Genomic DNA, 25557 nt, shown 5'->3' on the forward strand with positions numbered 1-25557 from the left:
TCTGAGTAGAGTGACTGTTTAACTTCTAGTCCATACTAGAAACTTAGAAGAATGAAAGGGTGTGTTTCCTAATTATGCTTAGGCAATAGGTGTAAACCAAGATTGAAATTGGGAAGTATGTTCACTCTATATGGTGCATGCAGATGCTCTACCGCAGAGCTATGGGCAGTTACCAGGCATTTACCAGCATCCTAAGATGTTGGAAGGTAAAAAACAAAAAAAACAAAAACCACAAACCCTTTTAAACTGGATTGGCAAATCTAAACAGGGAGAGAAATAAAACATTGAGACATAGCGTGAAGCCAAAGAAGTCAGGGACAGAAGGGATTCGGTATTGTGTCTGAGGCTCCTGATGATGTGCCTTGAGAGTTAAGGATGATCAGAGAATAGTCTAGGATGATTTACTTTACCAGTGAACGTGTATATTTGGCAATAGGGGTAGTTAAAACCAAAAATGGAAAATTCACAGATTTAGCCATTTGGAATGGTTAGTAATTTATGATAGGGACTGCTTTCCCCAGGAATATGAAATAAATAGTAACTTCTTGTCTTTTTAATCAGATAATGGCACTTTTTAAAAAGATTTTATTTATTCATTTGAGATAGCATGAGCAGGGGAAGGGGGAGTAGAGGGAGAGGGAGAAGTAGGCTCCCCGCTGAGCTGGGAGTCCCATGTGGGGCTCGATCCCAGGACCCCATGATCATGACCCGAGCTGAAGGCAGACAGACACTCAACCAGCTGAGTCACCCAGGCACCCCAATGGCTTTTTCTTTTTCTTAAGAATTTTTTTAAGTAGTCTGTATGCCCAATGTGGGGCTCGAACTCAGAACCCTGAGATCAAAAATCTCATGCTCACCAACTGAGCCAGCAAGATGCCCCAGATAATGGTGTTTTTATTAGGCTGTTTTTAATCTGAAGGCTGTTAAAGAAAGTTCAGATTAGTGTGTGATAGAGCAGGGTACTTCTTATTTGACATAAAATTTCAATCAGAAATAAGTTATCAAGATAATTGTACTTTATTTTAAGTGATAAATATTTTGTAATGAGGAAAATAAAGGTATTTTAAGTCCATTGCTGGTCTTTGGCACATCTTTATTTCTGGATCATTTTCTATATTTTGATTACCTGAATTTTCCTGAAGTTGATGAATTATCAGTATTATTGTTTCTTCACTTCAATTTAAGAATGCTACCTAGTTTTCAATTGGGTGCCACTTTTTTCCCCTCTCTAGAATTAATCTTTGTTTTAGGATGGATATATGTACATTTTAAATTTATTATTATTTTTTTTTAGTAATCTTACACCCAAGATGGGGCTCGAACCCATGACCCCGAGATCAAAAGAGTTACATGCTTTTCCAGCAGAGCCACCTAGGGGCCCCATGCTTTAGGATATCTTGAAGTTGGCGGTTGATTTGTTTCTGGAAGATGTGTTCAAATCTTTACGATTCTAATTTGTGATCTTTGGGACTGTGCACCTAGGACATTGCAGTCTTCTCCCTTGGGAGGACATTAATGTGCCGTGCCAGAGTTGTTGATATGAATTAATCATGTCTACATTTGTATACTGCTTTACAGATTAGGAAGTTATTTTACAGGTTTTATCTTAATCTTTACAACAAGCTCCAGTTTTAGATTGTGATCTTTAAATCCATAGTAGAGTTTTCCATAGTAGATTAGTTTGCGTAAAACTCATATAATGGAACTTCACATAGATGGAATCATTCGTTATACAGTTGACCCTTGAAAACAAGGATTCAACTGCACAGGTCCAGTTATACATGGAATTTTTTGATAAATGTAATACTTTAAGTGTATTTTCTCTTTTTAAAATTAAAAAAAAATTTTCCCGGGGCGCCTGGGTGGCACAGCGGTTAAGCTTCTGCCTTCGGCTCAGGGCGTGATCCCGGCATTCTGGGATCGAGCCCCACATCAGGCTCCTCCGCTATGAGCCTGCTTCTTCCTCTCCCACTCCCCCTGCTTGTGTTCCCTCTCTCATTGGCTGTCTCTATCTCTGTCAAATAAATAAATAAAATCTTTAAAAAAAATTTTTTTTCCCTCTTGCTTACTCTATTGTAAAAATAAAGTGTATAATACATATACAAAGTATATGTTAATTGACTATTTTTGTTATCAGTAAGGCTTCTGGTCAACAGTAGGCTATTAGTAGTTAAGATTTGTGGGAGTCAAAGGTTACATGTAGATTTTTGACCAGGGGCGGGGGGTGTGTGTGTGTCAGTGCCCCCAAGCATGTTCTTGGGTTAACTGTACCCTCTGTTTATGTCTGACTTCTTTCAGTAGGATGTCTGTGATGCTATTGCATTTGTCAGTTGTTTGTTTCTTTTATTATTGCTAAGTATTCCATTTATTCATTGATCTGTTGATGGACATTTGGGTTGTTTTAATTTGGGGACTATTAGAAACAGCTACTAAGAAATTCTTTTACAAGTTTTCTGTGGACCTAGAATAACACAGTATTTGCTCTGTCAAAGGGTAGGTGGAAGATTAATTTTATAAGAAACTGCCAAATCTTTTTCCAAAGTAGTTGTGTATTTTAATTTTTCAGTAGCAATGCATGAAAATTCCAGTTGCTCCACATCTTGGCTAACAGATGGTATCACCTGTCTTTTTGATTAAGTCATTTTAGTGGGTGTGGAGTCGTATCTTGTTATGTTTTTATCTAGAAATTTTCCATGTTGAGCATCTTTCCATGTGCTCACTGGTCATTTGTATATCCTGTCTTGTGGAGGTTCTTGTAAACTCTTTTGCCCTTTTTTTCTTTTTAAAATTTGGTTGTCATTATTATTGAATTGTAAATTTTTTTTTAACGAACCCAACAGGCTTTTTTTTTTTTTAAGAGAGCATGTAAAGGGGCTTGGGAGAGGGAAAGAATCTTAAGCAGGCTCCACACAGCATGGAACCTGATGCAGCTCTTGATTTCACGACCCTGAGATCATGACCTGAGCCAAAATCAAAAGTTGGACGCTTAGGTGACTGAGTTACCCAGGCACCCTGTAGGTTTTTAGAAAATATATTCTGGATATGTTTTTTCTTAGATTTATATAAATATTTTTTCAGACTCTGGTTTGCCTTTTTTTAAATAATAGTGCCTTTTTTTCACATTTTTATATCTTCTTTATTGCTGAATGTAATAATTTCTATTAATAGGTACTCAGTATTTTTTTTTTTTTTTTAGTTTCAGAGGTAGAGTTTAGTGATTCATCAGTTGCATGTAACATCTAGTGCTCCTTATATCATGTACCCTTCTTGATGCGCATCCACCAATTATCCCTTCCCCCGACCTACCTCCCTTCCAACAACCCTGTTTGTTTCCTAGAGTTCAATGTCTCTTATGGTTTGCCTCTCTCTCTTTTTATCTTATTTTATTTTTCCTTCCCTTCCCTGTGTTCATCTGTTTGTTTCTTAAATTCCACATGTGAGCAAAGTCATATGATATTTGTCTTCCTCTGATTGACTTACTTCACTTACCGTAATGCTCTCCAGTTCCATCCACGGTGTTGCAAATGGCAAGATCTCATTCTTTTTGATGGCTGACTAATATTCACGCCTGTGTGTGTGTGTGTGTGTGTGTGTGTGTATGTGTATACATACCACATCTCCTTTATCCATTCATCTGTTGATGGACATCTGGGCTCTTTCCATATTTTGGCTGTTGCGGACATTGCTGCTTAAACACTGGGGTGCACTTGCCCCTTCAAATCACTAGTATCCTTTAGATAAATACCTAGTAGTGCAACAGCTGGATCATAGGGTAGCTCTAATTTTAACTTTTTGAGGAACTTCCATTCTGTTTTCCAGAGTGGCTGTACCAGTTCGCATTCCCACCAACACTGTAAGAGGGTTCCCCTTTCTCCGCATCCTTGCCAATGTCTATTGTTTGCTGAGTTGTTAATTTTAGCCATTCTGATTGGTGTGAGGTGGTATGTCATTGTAGTTTTGATATAATAGTGTCTTAAAAAGAGTAGACATTTTGGATTTTGATGAAGTCTAATTTACTAATTTGTAATTTAGTGATTAGTAACTTTTGTGCCCTGTCCAGGAAATCAGCCAAGGTCATAATGATTTTCTCCTCTTGCTTTCCTCTGTAGATCTTGTAGTTTTATTTATTTTTGTTTTTATTTTTTTATTTAAAATTTTTTTAAAGTAATCTCTTTGCCCTTTGTGGGACTTGAACTCAGGACCCCAAGATCAAGAGTTGCATGCTCTACCAACTGAACTAGCAGGGTGGAACAGATTTTATCATTTCAGATTTCACATTTAGGTCTGTGTGACCTAAATGTAAAATGTTATTTCAAATTAATATTTGTGCACACACAGCCTTCCTGCTGAATTGTTCTTTTACCTTTATGAAATGTTCTTCTTCTTAAAATATTCTTTGTTTTGAAGCTTACTTTTTCTTCCTCTAATATAGCCACCACAGCTTTAAGTAGCTTCATAGTATCTATCTTTTAGTATTTTGCTGTTAGTCTTATACATACTTTTATATTTGAAGTATGTCTCTTATAAACAGCATATAGCCATTGGCTCTTGTTTTTTAAGTTCAGTCTAATATTCTCTGCCTTCTAATTGGGGAGCTTAGTCCATATTTAATATGATTATTCATATGGTTACAACTTGTTTTTCCTTTATTCCTTTGTTGCTTCATTTCTGCATGCTTCGGGGTTTAATAGTTTAAAGTACTTTCTTTTATTTCCTCTATTGACTTCTTAGCTGTGTTCCTTTTATTTTTTAGTAGTCATGCTATATGACTTAGTATGCTTAATATGTAATATTAACTTGTCAGAGTTTATTTAGAAATAACGTACCACCTTTCACTTCATATTTCACACTTCCTACCACTTAACTGCTTACCTCTTTTCACCCATTTCACAAATGTAATAATCTTACAACAGTACAGTTCTATTTATCTACCTATCCCTTTCTTCATGTTGTTGTCATATCTTATATATACTTCTATCACAAATCTCACCTTAGGATTGTTTGGTTTAGACAGTTGTATTTTAAGGAAATTATGTTGAAGAAAATGTTTTCCTAATGATTTACCTTTTCCAATGTTCTTTTCTATAGATCTAAGTTTCAAACTGATACCTTTCCCCCCTTTAGCCTTTAGCCCCTAAATAATGTTTCCTTTGGCATTTCTTATAATGCAGGTCTACAGAAAACAAATTTTGTTGGCTCTTATTTATCTGAAAAGAGTTTTATTTCATCCTTTGAATACTTTTTCTGGATGTGGAATCTTGAGTTTGCAGGGTTTTCCCCCACCTTTCAAAACTTTGAAGATGTTCTTTTGTCCTTGGCCTCCATTATTTCTGGTTAAAAGTCAGATGTCATTTGTATGTTTATTCCCCTGTACTTAGAGTGGAACTGTCTTATCTCTGGATTTGCTTTCAGCAGTTTCAGTTATCTGTCGTCAACTGCGGTCCCAAAGTTGATGATCCTCCTGACATACTGTCAGAAGGTCAGTAGTAGCCTCCTGCTGTGTCACAGTGCTTACATCATTCACCTCACTTCATTTCATCACATAGGCATTTTATGATCTCACAAGCGTTTTATCATCTCACGTCATCATAGGAAGAAGGGTGAGTACCATAAAATATTTTGAGACCACATTCATGTAACTTTTTATAGTATAATTGTTCTATTTTATTATGAGTTTGTTGTTTATCTCTTATTATGCCTAATTTTTAAATTAAGCTTCATCATAGGTATGTGTATATAGGAAAAAAACCATACTATGTATAGGGTTTGGTACTATCCACAGTTTCAGGCATCCACTGTGGGGTCTTAGAATTTATGTCCTATGGATAAGGAGGATTACTGTAATGTGTCCCCTTACTCCCCCCTCTCTCTTTTGTGGTTCCCAAGGTTTTTCTCTTTATTTTGAGATTGAAGGAGTTTGTGCCTCAGTGTAATTTTCTTTGTATTCATTCTGCTTGGGATTTGCTAATATCCTAGGATCTACAGGAAGAGGTTTTCATCCAGATTTGGGATATTTTGGTCATCACTTCTTTTAAAAAAAAAATTAGGGTTCCATTTTCTCTCTTTTTAGCATCCAGTTAAAATGTAGACTGTTTGACATTGTTTCACAGGTCATCGAGGCTTTAATTTCACTTTTTTTTTCCTTTTTATTCCTCATATTAGGTAATTTTTACTGATCTGTCTCCAGGATTTCTCATTCACTCTGTCCTATCTGTTGTTAAGCACGTTTGGTGAACTTTTTATTCCAGTTAATGGATTTTTTATTTGTAGAATTTCCGTTGGTCTTTTTTGTGTATGTTAAGAGATAATTGGTGAAATGAGTTCAACCAAGTGCTTTGATGCTGGAACATTAGGACATTTTTGTTGGTCCCAGCCGGTTCCTGAACATGAGATATGCCGAGGAGGCTCTGCTTCACTGTGGTTTTTTTTTTTATAATAAGAAGGTATGTAGTACTGTCCTGATCTTTATAGGGCTTAGGAAGCCCATGAACCTAATTCATTCTTTTTTTCCATTTATTTATTCAAGAGAGAATGTGAGCACAAGAGAAAGAGAGCATGAATGGGGTTGGGGAGGGGCAGAGGGAGAGGGAGAAGCCAGCTCCCCGCTGAGCAGGGACACCCCCCTCCCCACGTGGGACTCTATCCTAGGACCCCAGGATCATGACCTGAGCCGAAGGCAAATGCTTAACTGACTGAGCCACTCAGGTGCCCTGAACCTAATTCATTCTTTCATCTGATTCCTTATATCATCATTAATGTTTTGAGATCTTGGGTTTTTATATTGAAAACAGTTATTAGAAGAAATGAGATTTTTAAGAAGTAAATTTAGTCATTTTAGTTGAGACAGGTTGGATTACTGTGTCATCTCTAACTGGTCTCCTTTTGATCTCTGCTTCCCTTTGCTCTCTGTCTTCTAGTGCTGCCTTTAGGTATAATACACAAAACCACAAACCTGTCTCTCTCATCACATTTTCATTTCTTGCCCCCAGCTTCATGCCCTAAACTATATATTCAAGCTGTACTGCATTATTTTTCTTGCATTTATGATGCAGTTTTATATCTTCTTCTTTTTGAAGATCTTCATTGTATTTAAAATAGTTTTATATCTTACTCATTTTTTGGTGGCCAGCTCAAATGTCAGCATTACTCTGAAAGTTGGTAACAGTCCTTTTTTGTCCCTCCTTCACCTTTTCTTTACTTTTTCCCTATTTTCACCTCTCTTCTTCTTATTACCATAGCTCTTTGAGCATACTACTGTTACAGTTCTTGAATGATGTAGCCATCTGTGTTTTGATCTGTTCTAATCTCTTGTGAGTTTTTTGTTGACCAGGATTGCGTCTTTGAGGGGCACCTGGCTGGCTCAGTTGGAGGAGCACGTGACTCTTGATTTCCAGATCATGAGTTTGAGCCCCACATTGGGTGTGAAGATTACTTAAATAAATAAAACTTAGGAAAAAAAAAAAAAAAAGATTGGGTCTTTGACATCTTTATACCCCTATAGCACCTAGCATAGTATCTTTACATAGTAGATAAATATTTATCATAAGAATGATGTTTGTCTTTTCCTAGTTAAGAAGTAGCTGTTGTATTTTTTTTTCTTTTAAAGATTTACTTGTTTTGAGAGAGAGAGATATTGAGAGTGTGTGCGAGCAGGAGGAGGGGCAGAGGGAAAGAATCTCAAGCAGGTTCCCCACTGAGTGCGGAGCCTGGGAGCAGGGCTCAATCTCACCACCCTGAGATTATGACCTGAGCTGAAATCAAGAGTTGGACACTTGGTTGACTGATCCAACCAGGTGCCCCACTGTTCTTCTTAAGAAAACTTTTCCTTTTTTTTTTTTTTTTTTGGTTAAAGATTTTATTTATTTATTTATTTGACAGAGAAAGCCAGCCAGCGAGAGAGGGAACACAAGCAGGGGGAGTGGGAGAGGAAGAAGCAGGCTCCCAGTGGAGGAGCCTGATGTGGGGCTCGATCCCAGAACTCTGGGATCACGCCCTGAGCTGAAGGCAGATGTTTAACAACTGAGCCACCTAGGCGCCCCTTAAGAAAACTTTTCTAATTATACATTAATTATACATTAATTCTCTTACCATTTTCAATTAAGGCTGATTTTTAGGTGTTTAGGAATTGTCGCTTTGGGACACCTGGGTGGCTCAGTCGGTTAAGTGTCTGCCTTCGGCTCAGGTCATCATCCTGGGGTCCTGGGATTGAGTCCCACATGGGGCTCCTTGCTCTATGGGGGACCTGCTTCTCCTTCTGCTTGCTGCTCCTCTTGCTTGTGCACATATGTGCACATGCTCGCTCGCTCTCTGACAAATAAGTAAATAAAATCTTTTAGAAAAATTGTCATTTTGCTCCTTTTTTACTCTTGATCAGTAAGGCAGGGTCAAGACAATTTATTTCACTTAACATTAATTCACTTATACTTTGAGTTCGAGAGAATCTGGAGTTCTTATTCTTTAAGTGGGTGAACTGCTTGACTTCCTATGACATTAATGACTGTTTAGAACTTTTATCAAAGCCTGACATGGCCCAAAGGGAAGCCAGGAAACACCTACAAATTGAGATTTGAGTTCTTTCTCAGCAATACCATTGACTTTGTTTTGTGAAAAGTGAGTTTTGGCTGTGTTGGGCATACCACTGTATTAGATTATAGCTCCTTGACTCCTGTTTTTTCTTAATTAAGAAAATATTTTTAAAATTCACATATCGTAAAATTTACGCTTTAAAAACGTACAATTCAGTGGTTTTTAGTATATTTGCAAAGTTGTGGGACCAGTACCACTATCTAATTTCAGGACATTTTTATTTTATCACCTCAAAAGAAACCTTGTCCTCATTAGTAGTCATTTCCCCTTCGCTCTCCATTTCTATGGATTTGCTTATCTTGGACATTTTATATAGATGGAGTCATATAATTTGTGACCTTTTGTATCTGACTTCTTTCACTTAGCATAAGATTTTCAGGGCCATCCATGTTGTAGCATGTAGCAGTGTTTCATCCCTTTTTTGTGACTGAATGGTACTCCATATTTTTGGAGTTTTATTTGTGTTTTTTTTATCTGTTTTGTTTATCTGTTCATCAGTTGATGGACATTGGGGTTGCTTCCATTTTGGCTTTTATGAAAATTTCTGTTGTGATCATTTTTGTACAAGCTTTTGTATGAACATGATGTTTTCATTTTTGTAGAAGTGGAATTGCTGGGTCATATGTTTAATCTTTTGAGGAACTGCCATATTTTCCCATAGGAGCTACACTATTTTACATTCTTAAAGTTACAAGGCTTCCAGTTTTTTTTCACACCGTTGCCAGCATTTTTATTTTGTCTTTTTGATTATAGCCATCCCAGTGGTTGTGAAGTGGTATCTTTCTGTTAAGAGTTTGATTTGCATTGCTCTGATGGGAAATGATGATGATCATTTTTTCATGTGTGTATTGGCTATTTGTATATCTCTTTTGGAGAAATGTCTATTCAGATCCTTTGGCCATTTTTTAATCAAGTTGTCTTTTTAGTAGTGAGCTTTGTATGTTCTTTATATATTTTAGATACAAGTCCCTGTGTCATATGTTTTGTGGATTTCCTTCCATTGTGCAGGCTGTGGTTTCACTTTCTTAATAGTGTCTATTGATAAAACATAGGTTTTAGATGTTGATAAATTTATCAATTTTTCTTTGGTTGCTTGTGCTTTTGGTGTCATATCTAAGAAGTCATTGAAGTCATCCAAGGTCATGAAGATTTACACTTCTTTTCTAAGAGTTATATAGTTTTAGCCCCTATATTTAGTTCTCTGATCCATGTTGGATTAATTTTTACATATGGGATTAAGAGACCGAATTTCATACTTCTGTATGTGGATATCCAGTTTTGCCAGGACCATTTATTGAAAAGACTGTTCTTTCCCCATTGTTTTATCTCAGTCTGTTAAAAACCATTTGACCATAAAATATACTTATTTCATTACAAGACTCTTAATTCAAATTACCATAATTTCATAGTAAGTTTTAAAATTAGAAGATGTGAATCTTCCAACTTTGTTCTTTTTCAAGATTGTTTTGACTGTTCTAGGTCAAATACGTATTTATTTTTTAGGATCAGCTTGTCAGTTTCTACAAACTGACTGCAATTTTGATAGGGATTGCATTGAATTAGAGATCACTTTGGGGTGTATTGCCATCTTAACAATATTAAATCTTCCAGTCCGTGAGCACAGGATGTCTTTACCCTTTATTTCTTTTAACTGCAGGAGTAAAACGCTGGGTATGTATAAAGCAAGTAGAGCTGCAGTAGCTAAGTCCCGTGTAGCTCTGGATGTTCTGAATGTTTTCATTATTTTAATAATTTCATTATATCTTCAAATAAGACATTTATTGGAGTTAAGTTTGGCAGTCATTTGTTATATATATAATAATAGATGTATTATAGATATATTATAATTTTATGCTAGTTATTAAGTTTGGCTCTGGGGATACAAGGATGAGTAAGAGATCACGACCATTACAACTTCTGGTCTAGGGAGGAGATAACTTATAAACAGAGAATTTCATAAAGTGTATTAGGTTCAGAGAGAAAGATTTTTTGAAAGTTGTTGGCAAGTCTTCACTGTGTAAAGCTTTCACTACATAAAGTGATTATAAATTGTGTATTAGCAGTTTTTTCAGTGTTCCCTAGTTTGTGAGAGCTTATGGAGAAGTTAAAAAATAAGTACTTTAAAGGCTCTTAAGACTTTGAATTTTGATGGGTTAGTATCAGTAATACATTTTTAATGAATTTTCAGCATTTGTGAATAATTACAAGAAAACCTAGAATCAGCATGCCACATAAATATTGAAGGACATAAATAGCATTCAAGTGAAGCAAAGGAAACATTTTAAAAAATTCTCTTCAGCTATCTGGATTCATCTCTTACCAAGTCTTTTTTTTTTTTTTTTTTTTAACCTAGTCAAATGAACAGATTCTTCAGTTTCTTATTTACTCTCATAGATCTGTGACTTCAGTACCAGAATTCTCTGTGCGGTTTATGCCATGGCTTCATTTGGGTGTTCTTTTGAAGCCTGGAAACCCCCTCTCAGAATATTTTTAAATACTTATGCTAGAATGTACAGGATTAAAAAGATAAGCAGTTATATTAAAATAGTTATAAAAAATATAACAAATTTATGATACAATAATCTACATGCTTCCTTAGTAACATTAAGTAACAGAATTGAATGTGGTAGTGTATTAAATAAAAGTAGAAATGAGTAATGAGTAGTAATGCTGACATTTTGAGACAAAAACTATTAATGTGATAGTAATCAGACTGATTTTTAGATATTCCTAATATCGTTGTTAGTTCCTTACATTCATAATAGAAAGAAATGCTGAATTTCGGCATTTTCACCTTACCCAGTTTCATGAAGTCCCTGAGTCCTGTGCACAGACCCTCTGGGAGTTCATGAATGCCAGGTTAAAAATGCTAATTGAGCTAGTTCCTCTGCCTAAAATTGTTTTTTTCCCCACTTTTCCTTCTACCACGTCTGAGCTTGATTATCCTGAATTTCAGCTCAGTTGTCTCACTTAGCACTTGCTGATTATTTACTTGCCTTTTGTGTGCTAGTCATTATTCTAGGTATTGGGAATACATAAGGAAACAAAACATAAAAATCCATGCCCGTGAGGAACTTACAGCTTTATGGGAGAATAGCAATAAACCAATACATACATTATATAGAATTATATAGAACGTTAGCTAATTTAAAGTGCTGTAGTAAAATACAGAGTAAGATAAAGTGGGTTTAGTGTGGATTGCCATTTTCAAAAGAGTAATTAATAAGCAAGGTAAGCCCATTGGGAAAGTGACTTTTGAGCCAGGACATGAAAGTGATGAGAGTTAACTATACAGGTATCTTTTCTGTCCCCTTCACCACAGTTGAGGACTGAGACTTCCTTTATATTTGTATTCCTAGTGTTAACATTGTGACTAACATGATCAGCCCTTCATGAACTGCCATTAAGAGAAAGGTTGTTTACCTTTCTGGTGTCTGCCCATAGTTTGAGAAGTTTAGCCAGTTTGGGTGATTCAACATGTGTCATTTTCCCAGTGATGGGTTAGATAAACATTCAGGTTATGTCCAGGTAATAGCTTGTTCTTACATTTACTTTCTGATACTAAGCTTCTCTAAATATATTTTGGCTGTTATTGTTCATCTTTTGTCTTCTCTTGTGCAAAGTAGGAATAAAACAAGTGTTAAGTGAAAAAATAAGGGGCACCTGGGTAGCTCAGTCGGTTAAGCATTGAGCCTTGATTTCAGCTCAGGTCCTGATCTCGGGGTCCTGAGATTGAGACCCATGTCAGGGTCCACACTCACTGGGCTTCTGCTTTTCCCTCTCCCTCCCCCTGCTTATGTGTTCACTCTTTCTTACTCTAAAATAAGTAAAGTAAAAAAAAAATTTTTTTTTAGAATTTTAGTTGTGTAGGCACAACACTGTTTGGCAATCACATAAAAGTTGTAATAGAAAAGCCTTTAAAATTTAAGATTTGCCAAAATATTTTTGTGCTTCTCTCTTAAGTAGAAATTTTTGGAGATGAGGAGTATTAGAAAATTAATGCAAAGCAATATGTGATCAAATACTGGAGGAGGAAATACTTCATATATATTTTATTTAATCCTTGGTATATCATCAGGGTCCATTGGCTCCAAGTCAGTTTCCGAGTATCTACTTTGAGCATTTGTAATTTGTAAAGATGATTATTTTATTACTTTTATTCTCTGAAATCTTCTAAAGAACAAATAGGAAATTTGTGTATTTTTAAAAAAGAATAACACTTATCCTATCTTGCAGTTACCTTGTGATTCTTTTATAAATCTATCATGCATTATGGGATTTTATCTTATTTTTCTTAAATCTTGAAATGATTACATCACCTTATTTCATCATTGCCCATTAGTTTTCTCCATAGTGCCCAAACAATAAAATCACAAGAATATAAAAGAATGATTGAATGATCTAGAAGGATGATGTAGTAATGAAATCATCATGGTTATGCTTCAGTTTTCTTACTACGTTGCCCAAACACTTTAAAGAATGTATAATAAAAGTCCAAAGAAGCCATTTTAAATCTTTTTTTTTCTTTTAACTTTTATTGAATAAAGCTGAGAGTTTAGGGTTTTTTTCCTGTCCGTAAGGACAAAGATGAAAATTGACAAAGAAAAATGGTTTACTTTTATCTGTAGAATCAGAAAATGAATACAAAGACAGCAACACTTTAGACTCTAATTGTCATGTTGATAATCATCATCTAATGATGATATCTTAGGTTAATCTTCCCAAATCCAAGAAACTGAATTACTGATATATTTCCAAGGACAAAAAGATAATGTAATAGTCTCATCCCTTTAGTCATTCAAGAAGAAAGTCTTCATCATGTAGTATGTTGTGACTAGAATCAAATCATCCTGTTTTTTCTGGAAAGTCTTGTGACAGTATTTTTCATCTTTTATAATACTTCTGTACCAAAATTCACTTGATATTATAAGAGGATAATGTATATACAAAAGTTCTTGTGAGGAAATAGATGATACAGAAATGAAAAAGTTAATCAGAGTCCTCATTCTGTTTGGTGTTTATAAACTAAATATGAGAATGTGTTTTACAATTTTGAGGGACAGATGGCTATCCTTCACCAAAATTCTGAGCCATTAAAAAATTTAAAAGTACTGGATTTTGAAAATATAAGTGCAAGAAGAACGAGAAGTAATAATATTGCTAAATCTATTAAATGTACATTTAAAATATGGAGTCATTATTGCCTTTTGGTAGTAAAATGTAAGGTAAAGAACCAGAGTAATAAAAAATAGAACATTTTAAAGATTGGAAATTTGGAATCAGTATTTCTAAGATGTTTGTTTTAGTTTTATGCATGACAGTGGATGAGCAATTAGTTGTATTCAGAAGATGTTGACCATTTTGGTGTATATGTTTTCAAAACCAGGAAAACTTGAATATAATAAATATAGTATGTATTGTATATGTTTTAGAAAATCTGGGTTTACTACCTTAAATTCCTATTACAACAGCTCATAAATTTGTTTCCCACTCTCCTTTTTATTATTTATCCTGTAAGTTATTTGTAAAATGACTTAACATCTCTGTCCCATGGACACTTCTTACTTATAGTTAAATAGTAATTAGATTTCCTAGTATATACTTAGTGCTAATTGTCACCGTAACTCTATGAAATACATATGATGAAAGTAGATCAAAGGTTTGGTAACTTGCTCAAGATTCTTGAACCATATCTGGGGTTTGAATCCAGGTATGTGGATTGATAGATGTTCTCTTTAGGATACCACCTGACCTTCTAAGTATAGTAGTACTTACGTTGTAGTTCAGCATGGTGCATTACTCAGGGAAAAATTCATGGAGAACTTGCCTAAAAAGGTAGGAAATGAGAGAGACTTGCGTCAGTATGGTTCAGGAAAGAGTTGGAGTTATCTCACCTCCTGAATCAGGTGATAAGTGGCCCAGAGAATGGATTTAGTAGACCTACATTTCAAAATAGCCACTATAAATATGTTGAAAGAATCAAAATAGTTTGTATTCAAATAATGAATGAATGAGCAGAGAGGGAATTTTCAGTACAGAGATGGAAACTATGAAAAGAACCAAATGAAAATGTAGAGCTGAAAAGAGCTATAACTAAATGGATAATTCACTGAATGGCCTTAACAGCGTATTATATAGATAGCAGAAGAAAAGACCTATGCCTCAGGAGTATCTTAAGAATTATAAATGTGTGTGCCCCAAAAAACAGAGCTTTTTGGGGCACCTGGCTGGCACAGTCAGTGGAAGATGGGACTCTTGATCTGGAGGTTGTGAGTTCAAGCTCTGCACTGAATGGAGATTACTTAAAGATAAAATCTTAAAAAAAAAAAAAAAAATCCAAACCAAACCCCCAAAAAACTAGAACGTCCACAAAAAAAAAAAGAAAAAAAAAAAAGGAAAGAAAGAAAAGAAATAAAAACTGTCAGAACTAAAAAGAGAAATAGATCCACAATTATAGGAAGAGATTTTAACACATTTCTCTCAGCAAACAATAGAACAAATAATAGAACTTATTTAGACAAATAAGTATTTTAAGGATCTGAATACTGTATTCATCAAAAGCAGAATATACATTCTTTTCAAAGGCACAGTAAATACCAGGATAGACCACATACTGGGCCAGAAAACAAGTTTTAGTAGATTACTAGAAGATGAAATTTTATAGAGTATGTCTTCTGACTAATAGAATTAAATTAGAAATCAGTAACAAAAATATATTTTAAAAAACCCAAATGTCTAGGGGCACCTGGGTGGCTCAGTTGGTTAAGTGTCTGCCTTCGGCTCAGGTCATGATCCCAGGGTCCTGGGGTCGAGCCCCACATCGGGCTCCTTGCTCAGCGGCAAGCCTGCTTCTCCCTCTCCCATTCCCCACTTGTGTTCCCTCTCTCGCTATGTCTCTCACTGTCAAATAAAATCTTAAAAAAAATTAAAATAAAAAAATAAAAAACCCCGAATGTCTAGAAATGAAATGATATATTTCTAAAGTACCTCTGGGGTCAAAGACAAAATCATAGGAATATTAGAAAAGTATTTTGAACTGAGTGGTAATGAGAGTGGGATATATAAAAATCTGTGACATGCAGCCAGTGTAGTGTTTAGGAAGAAGCTTACAGCTTTAAATTAGAAAAATCAGAAGGGTCTGAAATCAGTTATGTAAGCACTTACCTTGAAAAGTTAGGAAAATAAGAGCAAATTCAATCCAAAGTAAGTAGAAGGAAACAACAAAGATAAGATTAGAAATCAGTGAAATAGAAAATGAACAAACAAAAGCAATGAAACCAGAAGCTGAAACATTTAAGGAAAAAGCAATGCCAATCTTCCAGAAAGTGTAGAAAAAATAGTGGATGAAGAAGCAGTTTACAGCTCATCTCATGAGTTCATCACAGCATCACTGTGATAACCAAAGTCAGGCAAAGAAATAATAAGAAAACTACAGACCAATATCCTTTGTGAACATAGACTCAAAGATCTTTAACAAAATATTAGCAAATTAAATTCATTGATATATAAAAAGGAGAATATGTTGTGATCAAGTGGGATTTGAGTAGTGCAGTGCAGGTTAAAATTAGAAAACCAACTGATAAATATAACTCACTATGTAGTGAAAGAAAACAGAAAAATCCTATCTTAAGTGTAGAAAAAAACTGAAACTCATTCAGCAAGCTAGGAATAAAAAGCAATTTACTTAATTTGATTAACAAGGCATCTATCAAAAATAATTTACATCATATTTAGTGTTGAGAAACTGAATGCTTTCCCTCTGAGATTGAGAACAAACACGGATGTTTGCATTTGCTGTTACGCAACATTCTGTGAGATGTCCAAGCCAGTGGAGTGAGGCAAGAAGAAGAAAAGACATCCAGGTTGAAAAATACTAAGTTAAACTGTCTCTATTTGCAAACAACATTATTGCATATGTAGAAAATCCTAAAGAAGCTATGGAAAAGGCCCTATAATAAGTAATAAGTAAGTTTTGCGAAGTCACAAGATATAACGTCAGTACAATTTTTTTTTAAACTACCAAGGAGGGACTGCAGGTTAGCAAAAGCAGTTCCATTTGCAGTAGCATGCAAAACAGTGAAATACTTTAGGGATACATTTTAACAAAATAAATGCAGACCTCTTCACTGAAAACTGTAAAACATTACCAAGAGGAATAAAAGAACACCTAAGTAAATGGAAAGCTATAGCATGTTCATGGGATTGTGGAATAGAGGACTTGTTAGATGTCCATCTTCTCCAAATTGTTTATAGAGTTAGTGCAATCCCAATAAAAATCCTAGCAGACTTTTTTTTTTTTTTTTAAGGAAACTAACAAGCTGGTTCTCATAGTTAAGTGGAAATGCAAAGGACCTAGAATAAGCAAAATGATTTTGAAAAAACTGAAGTTGTGGGACTCGTAGTACCTGATTTCAAGGCTTTCTGTATAGGTAGAATAATCAAGACATGGTGGTATTGGTATAAGGATAGATATTTGATCAGTGGAACAGAATAGAGTTCAGAAATAGACCTGTGTATATATTCAGCTGATTTCTGATAGAGGTGTCAATGTAATTCAGTGGGAAAAGGATGTAGTCTTCCCAAGGAGTGGTGCTGTATATGTAGGTGGAAGGAAAATTTATATTGATCCTTACCTTATGCTTGTACAGAGAGTTAACCCTAAGTGAATCAGAGACCTTAATATAAAGATTAAGACTATTTTATAAAATATCTAGAAGAAAGCATGGGTGAAAATAGGGCCACCTGGGTGGCTTAGTCAGTTGGGTGTCTGCCTGTGGCTCAGGTCATGATCCCAGAGTCCTGGGATAGAGCCCCACATCTGGGAAACCTGCTTCTGCCCCTCCCCCCTTCTTACGTGGGCTGTCTCTCTCTCTGTCTCTCTCTCTCTCTGTCTTAAATGAATAAATAAAATCTTAAAAAAAAATACTCCAATGAAGTTGATTTTAAAAATAAAACCGTACAAACAGAAAACTTCCGTTCCTGCTTGTTGCACATGAGCCTAGAGTAGTGGACCTTACTCTGGGGAGAAATTGGATGGAATGTGTGTTTGTTGATAGGCTGTATTTGGACAGTTCAGTTTCTGTGAGAAATATTAGTTTAACAAGGAAGAGCAAAGGTAACTGCTTTTTAAAGGTAGCTGAATGGGACCTTTTGTGGTAAGGTACAGAACATAAAATTTACCATTTTAACCATTTTTTAAGTGTATAGTACAATGGCATTAAATACATTAATATTGTTGTATAACCATCACCACCATCGATCTCCAAAACTTTTTCATCTTCCCAAACTAAAACTCTACACCCATTAAGTAGTAATTCCTTATCTTCTCATTCCCCGGCCCATGGCAGCCACCATTCTACTTTCTGTGTCTATGGTTTTGACTACTGTAGGTACCTTATGTAAGTGGAATTACACAATATTTGCCTTTCTGAGATTGACTTTTTTCTTTTTCTTTTTTTTTTTTTTTTAAAGATTTTATTTATTTATTTGACAGAGAGACAGCCAGCCAGCGAGAGAGGGAACACAAGCAGGGGGAGTGGGAGAGGAAGAACCAGGCTCATAGCGGAGGAGCCTGATGTGGGGCTAGTTCCCGTAACGCCGGGATCACGCCCTGAGCTGAAGGCAGATGCTTAACCGCTGTGCCACCCAGGCGCCCTGAGATTGACTTTTTTCACTTAGCGTGATGTCTTTATGGTTCACTCATGTTACAGCATACATATGTCAGGATTTCTTTTCCTTGCATTTTTTTTTTTAAGATTTTATTTTAGAGAGAGAGTGAGTGCATGCACGCATATAAATTGGAGAAGGGCCAGAGGGAGAAGAATCTTAAAGCAGACTCCCCACTGAGTGCGGAGCTCCATACAGGGCTTAATCTCATGACCCCTGAAATTATGACCTGAGCTGAAACCAAAAGTCGGACGCTAAACTGACTGAGAGACACCCAGGCACCCCAGAACTTCCTTCTTAATATTCCACCGAATATATGTACCACATTTTATTTATCCATCTATTGATGGACATTTGGATTGCTTTACTACTGTGAACATAAGTATAGAGATACTGTTCAAATCCTTGCTTTTGATTCTTTTGGGTATATACCTAGAAGTGGAATTGGTGGATCGTATGGCAATTTTATGTTTAATTTTTTGGATGAACTGCCACGCATTTTTCTATCATGGCTCACCATTTTACGTTCCAGTAGTGATGTACAGGGCTCCAGTTTGTCCACATCCTTGCCCACACTTGTTATTTTCAGTTTTTTTGATAATAGACCTCCTAATGGGTGTGAAGTGGTATCCTATGGTTTGTTGATTTGTGAAGGGAAAATTTGAGGTTATTTAATACAGACCTGTGATTTCACGTATGAAATTCAGACAGTAGGTTAGCAAGAGCTACTTAAGGTGGAAGATTTTACTATTTCTTTTGTGAATCATTTCAGCTGTTTGTTTTTGCATTTGGCCATTTAGGGTTTTATGAGTACATCCTGAATAGTTAGGCTTATGAACAATTTTTTCCTTTGTTGCTGTATTTGTGACAGGCCACAGCCAATCATATTTTGTGTGGAAGAATAGATACAGTTTTATTAAAATGTTTAATAATAAATCAGTCTGATGTATGGACAGTAAGCGGTTTCCCCAGATTAATACACAAACATATACCCATGAAAACAACACTGAACACTGGAATTTGTCATTTCCATGAACAATGGATTTTAAACTATTGTCTGATGAGTGTTGGTATTTTTCTTCCTGCTTTATTTTTCAAATTGTATAACAGCTTAGTATAAAACTTTTTTCCTCCTTTGTTTATTTTGAAACTTGCTAGCTGAACCTACTCATAAAATCATTGTTTTTATTTTTAGTACTTAATTTCTGTAGCATGTACATTTTACGTGGTTCTTGGCAAGTTTACATCACGTCTGGTAGACTAATTAGCTGAAACTGCAGAGACTACTTTGAAAAGATATCGTGGAAGAATCCTCCAGTAATGGCTGGGTGATGAAATGAGTGCTAAGTTCAGGTACCTGCATAGACTAGGATCTGGGAAGGCCTGGTATCATACCCTGTACTCTTAACATTGTTGGCACAATTTTTTCAAATGCCCATTTCAACAAGTGTTTATCGAGTACTTGCTATGTGTCTGCCATTGTGCCTGGCACAGTGGATATATAAATGAGTTTCTGTTGTTAAGGAACTCAGCCCAAAAAGGATACAGACCTATAAATAAGTTTATAAATGTTAAGTGCAGTCAGTGGTCTAAATGTATAAAATGTATGGAGATTTACAGAGGGATAGAGAGACAAATTCTTAAGGACAGTGGGAGGATCAGAGGAAGGTTTCCTTTAGATAAGATCTGAGCTAAATTTTGAAGGTGGAATGTGAGGTTGTCAGTGGTTGGGTGGATATTATAAGCACTGAGATCAGCATGTAGGGTAGGCATAGGTGTGTGAAAAGACATGGTATGCTTAAAGAACTCTAGGCAGATAATTCATGTTGGACACAGGTTTGAGGATTGATAGATGAGTGCTGTATTTCCTCTTATTGCCAAATACTGCCTGAAAAGGAACCTAAGAACCTGAAATGCGTATCTCCCTCCCTTCTTTCTTTTTCTTTTTCTCTCCTCATTCCTTGCTCACCTCCCTCAAGAGTGTGTGTGTGTGAGTGTGTGTTTGTGTGTAAAGAAGTTGAGGGGAAGGGAAGCAAGACCTTGATTCTGGTCCTGGTTCTCATACCCTTGGTCGAACAAACCACTTCTTTTTTTGTGCTTTGGTTTCTTCATCTGTATAATAATGTACAAATGGTATGATCTATACTTTTCAAATACTTGTTAAAGGAGTCACAGTTTTTGAGTGCCTGGAACACAGTAGGTACTAAATATGTATTTTCAAAAGAGTGGTCTGAGAAGTTGTATCTAAGAAAGGTTAGTTTAAAAAGTTGTGACAGAATAAGCAATAAAAGATTACAGACCATTGCTTCCCAGGATGCATTTATTATATAGAATGTATTCAAACAGTTTGTCTTTATTGTTTCACTTACCATTTAGATTTGTGAGGTCCCAGAGTATAGAAACTATAGTATCTTTTTACATAAAACTCTATTAGACTTGAATGTCATACGCTGTTGTAGTTAACCATATATGTCCAATTAAGAATCAGTATATATTTTAAAAGCATGATTAGTTGATCACTACACTTTATTTTGTGGCAGAAGTTCTTGGACCTCACTACTGCAGATTGTGATTTTTTTCTTTTTTAATAATCTTGTTGTAAATGGACTTTTTTTCTCATACAAACTTTACTTTTCTCAGTGCAAAGCTAGTGTATCTTCTCATGCTATTTTTCCACTGTTGTATCTGCAGAATGTTTGCTTTTGGAGCGGAGGATTATAAAAATCCATTCTTAATGATATAGAGTTTCTGTAATATACTGTTAATATATTTCTTTCTTTACCTTTAGGGGTCCTACTGGGCAATAGACACCAATCCGAAGGAAGATGCGCTGCCTACTCGGCCAAAGAAGAGAGCACGATCTGTAGAACGGGTAAGAGCTCTTTAACACAAATTTAGTATGAGAGAGTTTATGTCAGCAATATAGATTTTTAAAGTTCATTTCTAATATAAGTACAATCTTAATGAAGGTGGTATTTTATTTGTACAGTGTTTCTGTTTTTTCAAAGCACTTTCAGACTCCTTTTATTTGATCTTAGTAACCCCTTGAGTGAGCAGCTTAGGAGTTAAGTGTAAAGTTTGTTTTGTAATTAGGGCACAGCTACTATCTAACTGAGACTTGAATCCAGGTCTCTTGAATTTTAATTTGGTATTCTTTCCTCTGTCTGCAACATTGAGGACTGGTTTTATAAAACAGAGCTATTCACTTTCACTGCGGATAATCAGTCTGATTACATTGAATTTTCCTGACTGTCTTCACAATGCTTTTTCCTGCTTTCAACCGTGTAGTAATGATTTTGTATACCAAATCCTGTGTGTATGTGTTGTTTGTAAGATCATTCTTGTGAATTTATGGTTCAAATCAATTTATAAGAATGAAAGAGAAAAGGAGTTTTAGTTGATATCCTGTTATTTGTTGGAATCTACTTTTAGTCAACACTTTGGCTGTCATCAGACATTTTTATCTTTCAGCTTTCCCCATTCTGTATTTTTATCATCTCAGCTAAAACACACGTATACACATCATTCTACGCTACTCTTCTTTAAGACTCATTTCAAACGTTAACTACATTGTGAAACTTCTCCTCACTTCTTTGTGTTCTTGTAGAGCTTTTACAACGTTCTTTTGTAGAATTTCTCACACTTTGTAGAAATTATTTGCTTCTATATTTGTCTCCTTCGCTGGACTGTGATCCCTTAAGAGCTGAGAAAATATATTTATATCTCCAGTGTTAGTATTTTTCACAGCTTATAATAAGTATCAGTAAATGTTTGCAGAATTAATCAGGGTAAAGGGAATAAGATAAAAGAAACTGGGTAATCATTTGGTCAAATAAATTTGTTTTATGCCCGTTCCTGGTAGAGAGATAAAACTTCCCGATCGCAAAGATAAGGACCTTAAGCTGGGTTTAATTTGGGGTCAGGTAAGCTCATGAAGTATAGCAGAAATGGGATTTAGTGAAGCAGATTTATAGAGCCAGCAGAGGGAATTCAGTATTCCAGTTACCAAGCTATATAGAATTGGAGGTGAACTCATAGGCCAGAACACTTTTTGGTTTTATACCTACCAAAGTTTAAGAAATTAAAGCTTAGGGGTGGCTAGGTAGCTCACTCGGTTAAGCATCTGCTTTCAACTCAGGTCATGATCCCAGGGTCCTAGGATCGAGCCCCACATTGGGCTCTCTGCTCAGCAGGGAGCCTGCTTCTCCCTCTCCCTTTGCCCCTCCCCCTGCTTGTGCGTGCAGTCTCTCTGTCAAATAAATAAAATCTTAAACAAGAAATTAAAGTTTAGTATTGGTGGGATGGTCTTTTGTTAAGTTTTAAGACAGAGATGTTGATGAGCTATGTATGTAATGGTTTGAGAGAAAATGAACCTCAGTTCCTGCCCTCCAACTTTTGCCTTTTAAAAGAGACTTAGCACTTGGGCTTTAATTGTGTGAGGATATGGAGTACAAAACATTTAGCATCTATTGCCAGAGTTTGAAGGAAGGGGAGAGCTATCCACATTGTTAACCAGAGCATCAGCAAGGATGTATATTTTGGAAGCTGAGGAATCGTGGTCTTCTCTCCCATTTGTTCTCTTCTGAAGTTCCTGGAACTTGAATTATTTTTGGAAATTTGAATTGGTAGTTGGGTTGACAACTGTGCATTCCTTTTGGATATCAGCACTGAATTTTATTGTTACCTTGTTTCATAGTTCTTAGAGCAATCACTCTTTATTTTTGAGAGTCCTCTTTTTTTTCCTGAAGACCATATTGTCCATTTTACAGTGGAAATTTATAGAAATAAAGGAATTCAGATTACAGAAGTATGTTTTACATACAAGGCGTGTGTTCTTCAGTGTATATTATGGACACATATTTTCATCTTTTTATCTTCGTTTTAAGTTAAAAAGCACGTAAAAGCTTCAACAACTTACCTTTGTAGTATAGTCCCAAAAAAGAGCCAGAGTCTTTTGGTTAATACTACTGGTAATTATTTTGTCCTGAGCTGTGTATTGGTTGCTACTATAGGAGAGAAACTGTATAGAAAGATTCTAGCTGTAAGCAGGGTACTTATAATCAGGGAGACAGATATTATTTAACAAATACTCTGAAAGATAGTCTTCATAAAAAACATAATTTCTTGCTCTGACAAACTAGTTCTATTTTTCATTTGGAGGTTTTTTTTGGGAGATGAGGGGAGGTAGTACTTTTATTAGAACAGTTTGTATTTTAAATGACCATTGGGTTTTATCTAAGGAAAGGCATAAGATAGTCAAATAGTGATGGTTCTGAATATGGTATTTATATATTTCAAGTTTTCTCAAAAACTAAACATGACCCATAAATTGAAACTTTTAAAAAGATTTTATTTATTTGTCTATTTATTTATTTATTTTAGAGAGTGAGAGCAAGCGAGCGAATGAGCAAGTGGGGGAGGGGCAGAGGGAGAGGAGGAGAGAAAGAGAATCTTAAGCAGATTCCCTGCCCCTTAAGCAGATTCCCTGCCCAGCTGGAGTCTGACAGAGCTCGATCTCCCGACTCTGAATAGGATCATGACCTGAATCACCCAGGCACCCATATTTTTATTGAAGTAATTTCTACACACTCATCGCGGGGCTCAAACTCACAAATGTAGATGATAAATATGTTGACATTCTTGAAAGTTTCTTATTAAATTTCTGAAATTTGTAATTTTTCCTGTGTGTAAACATCAGAATTCTATGTGAAAAATCAAAATATTTTACACATTTTTGAAGAGCTTTTAGAGGAACAGAGTTGGCTTTCTAAACTGCTCAAGAGAAAGGATTTTTAAAAATGCAAGTAACCATATCTTTATGTCCTAAATGAAAAATAAGGCATGAAAGTTATCTCCAACCTAATATTCTTAATTCATTTCTCTGGATCACCTCCCTGTCCCTTCCATTTACATGAACATAAGCCCATGTTCTCCTTGATCATTACAGCATTCCTTCTTCTTTTCTTAATCCTTATGTATATAAATGTCTCTCATTTTCCTTTTTCTTATTTCTTTCATCTTCTTACCACTTTTTCTTTATCATAAAATGGACTTGCAGACCTTAAAAATATTATTGAATAAAGTTTAGCTTGGTGAATGAATAGGCTCCTTTACTAGGAGTCCTTTGTTTCTCTTCTGGCTTTACAGTTTACTTGTTCTTGAGACTTTTGGCAAATTGTTTTTTTGAGTTTCAGTATCCTCAGTTATAAGTAAGAAGATAGAAGTCTTAACAGTTGCTTTTAACTGAATGTTTGTGTTCCCCCAAAATTCATATGTTTGAAATCCTAATTTCAGTGTGATAGTATTTGGAGGTGGGCCCTTTGGGAGGTAATTAAGTCAAAAGGATGTATCCCTCATGAATGGGATTAGTGCCTTTATAAGAATAGGCCACTGAGCTAGCTAGCTCTCTTTGCACCATGTGAGAAACCAGTGAGGATACCTGTAATAGGGTTCTCACCAGAACCTGGCCAAGTTGGCACCATGATCTTGGAGTTTCTGCTTCTAGAACTGTGAGAAATACATTTCAGTTGTGGTAAGCCACCTAGCTTATGGTAATTTTTTATAGCAATCTGTGCTAAGACAACATTGTAATAGTAGTAGGTAATTATATTGAGTTTATGTGCCAGATGCTTTTTATTTTTTTTAAAGATTTTCTTTCTTTATTTGAGAGAGAGCGAGCATGTGCACATGAGTGGGTAGATGGAGAGGGACAAGCAGACTCCCTGCTGAGCATGGAGCCCTACATGGGGCTTGATCCTAGGACCCTGCATGACCTGAGCCAAAGTCAGACACTTAACCAGCTGAGTCACCCAAGCACCCCCCCAGCTGCTTTTTAAAGAGTTTTATGTACATTAACTCATGTAATTTTATAGTAACGTCAGATAATGAAACTGATAGGTATGGATGTTAAGTTGTCAAAGGGTAGTAAGGACAATAAGTACCAAGGCCAGCATTATGAACCTAGGTAGTCTGCCTTTAGAGTTGATGTCGTTTACAACTGTTCTTTCCTGACACTAGTATTTGCTATGTTGAAGACCACAACACTGAATCAGATTTCTTTTTATATATGCATATCTTGTGAGCTATAATGGTCCATGATTTTAGAAGAGAACCCCCACATTGAACATACTTATATGTAAAGTTTATATATATACACACACAGAGAGAGACACACATATACACAATTAGGGACATAAATATGATTATAAATGACAGAACAAGTACTAGCTAATAAATCTGTTAGACCAGGCAAGGATAACTAAAGTGACTCAAAGTAGATAATATTGCCCTCGGAAGGCCTCTGGG

At 35.6% G+C, this 25557-nt stretch overlaps 1 protein-coding gene across 4 annotated transcripts in view; it reads left to right on the forward strand.

The window, feature by feature from the left end:
- The window catches only part of FOXJ3 (forkhead box J3), a 144432-nt gene that overhangs the window by 63137 nt on the left and 55738 nt on the right, over window positions 1-25557 (forward strand). For all 4 annotated transcript variants that reach the window (XM_026498354.4, XM_044383921.3, XM_044383923.3 and 1 more), the window contains exon 5: window positions 21041-21124. In XM_026498354.4, the coding sequence (XP_026354139.1) occupies window positions 21041-21124 (84 nt within the window). The remainder of the gene's footprint in view (window positions 1-21040; window positions 21125-25557) is intronic.

The sequence above is a fragment of the Ursus arctos genome, unplaced genomic scaffold, assembly GCF_023065955.2.
Source record: "Ursus arctos isolate Adak ecotype North America unplaced genomic scaffold, UrsArc2.0 scaffold_12, whole genome shotgun sequence".
Classification (NCBI taxonomy): domain Eukaryota; kingdom Metazoa; phylum Chordata; class Mammalia; order Carnivora; family Ursidae; genus Ursus; species Ursus arctos.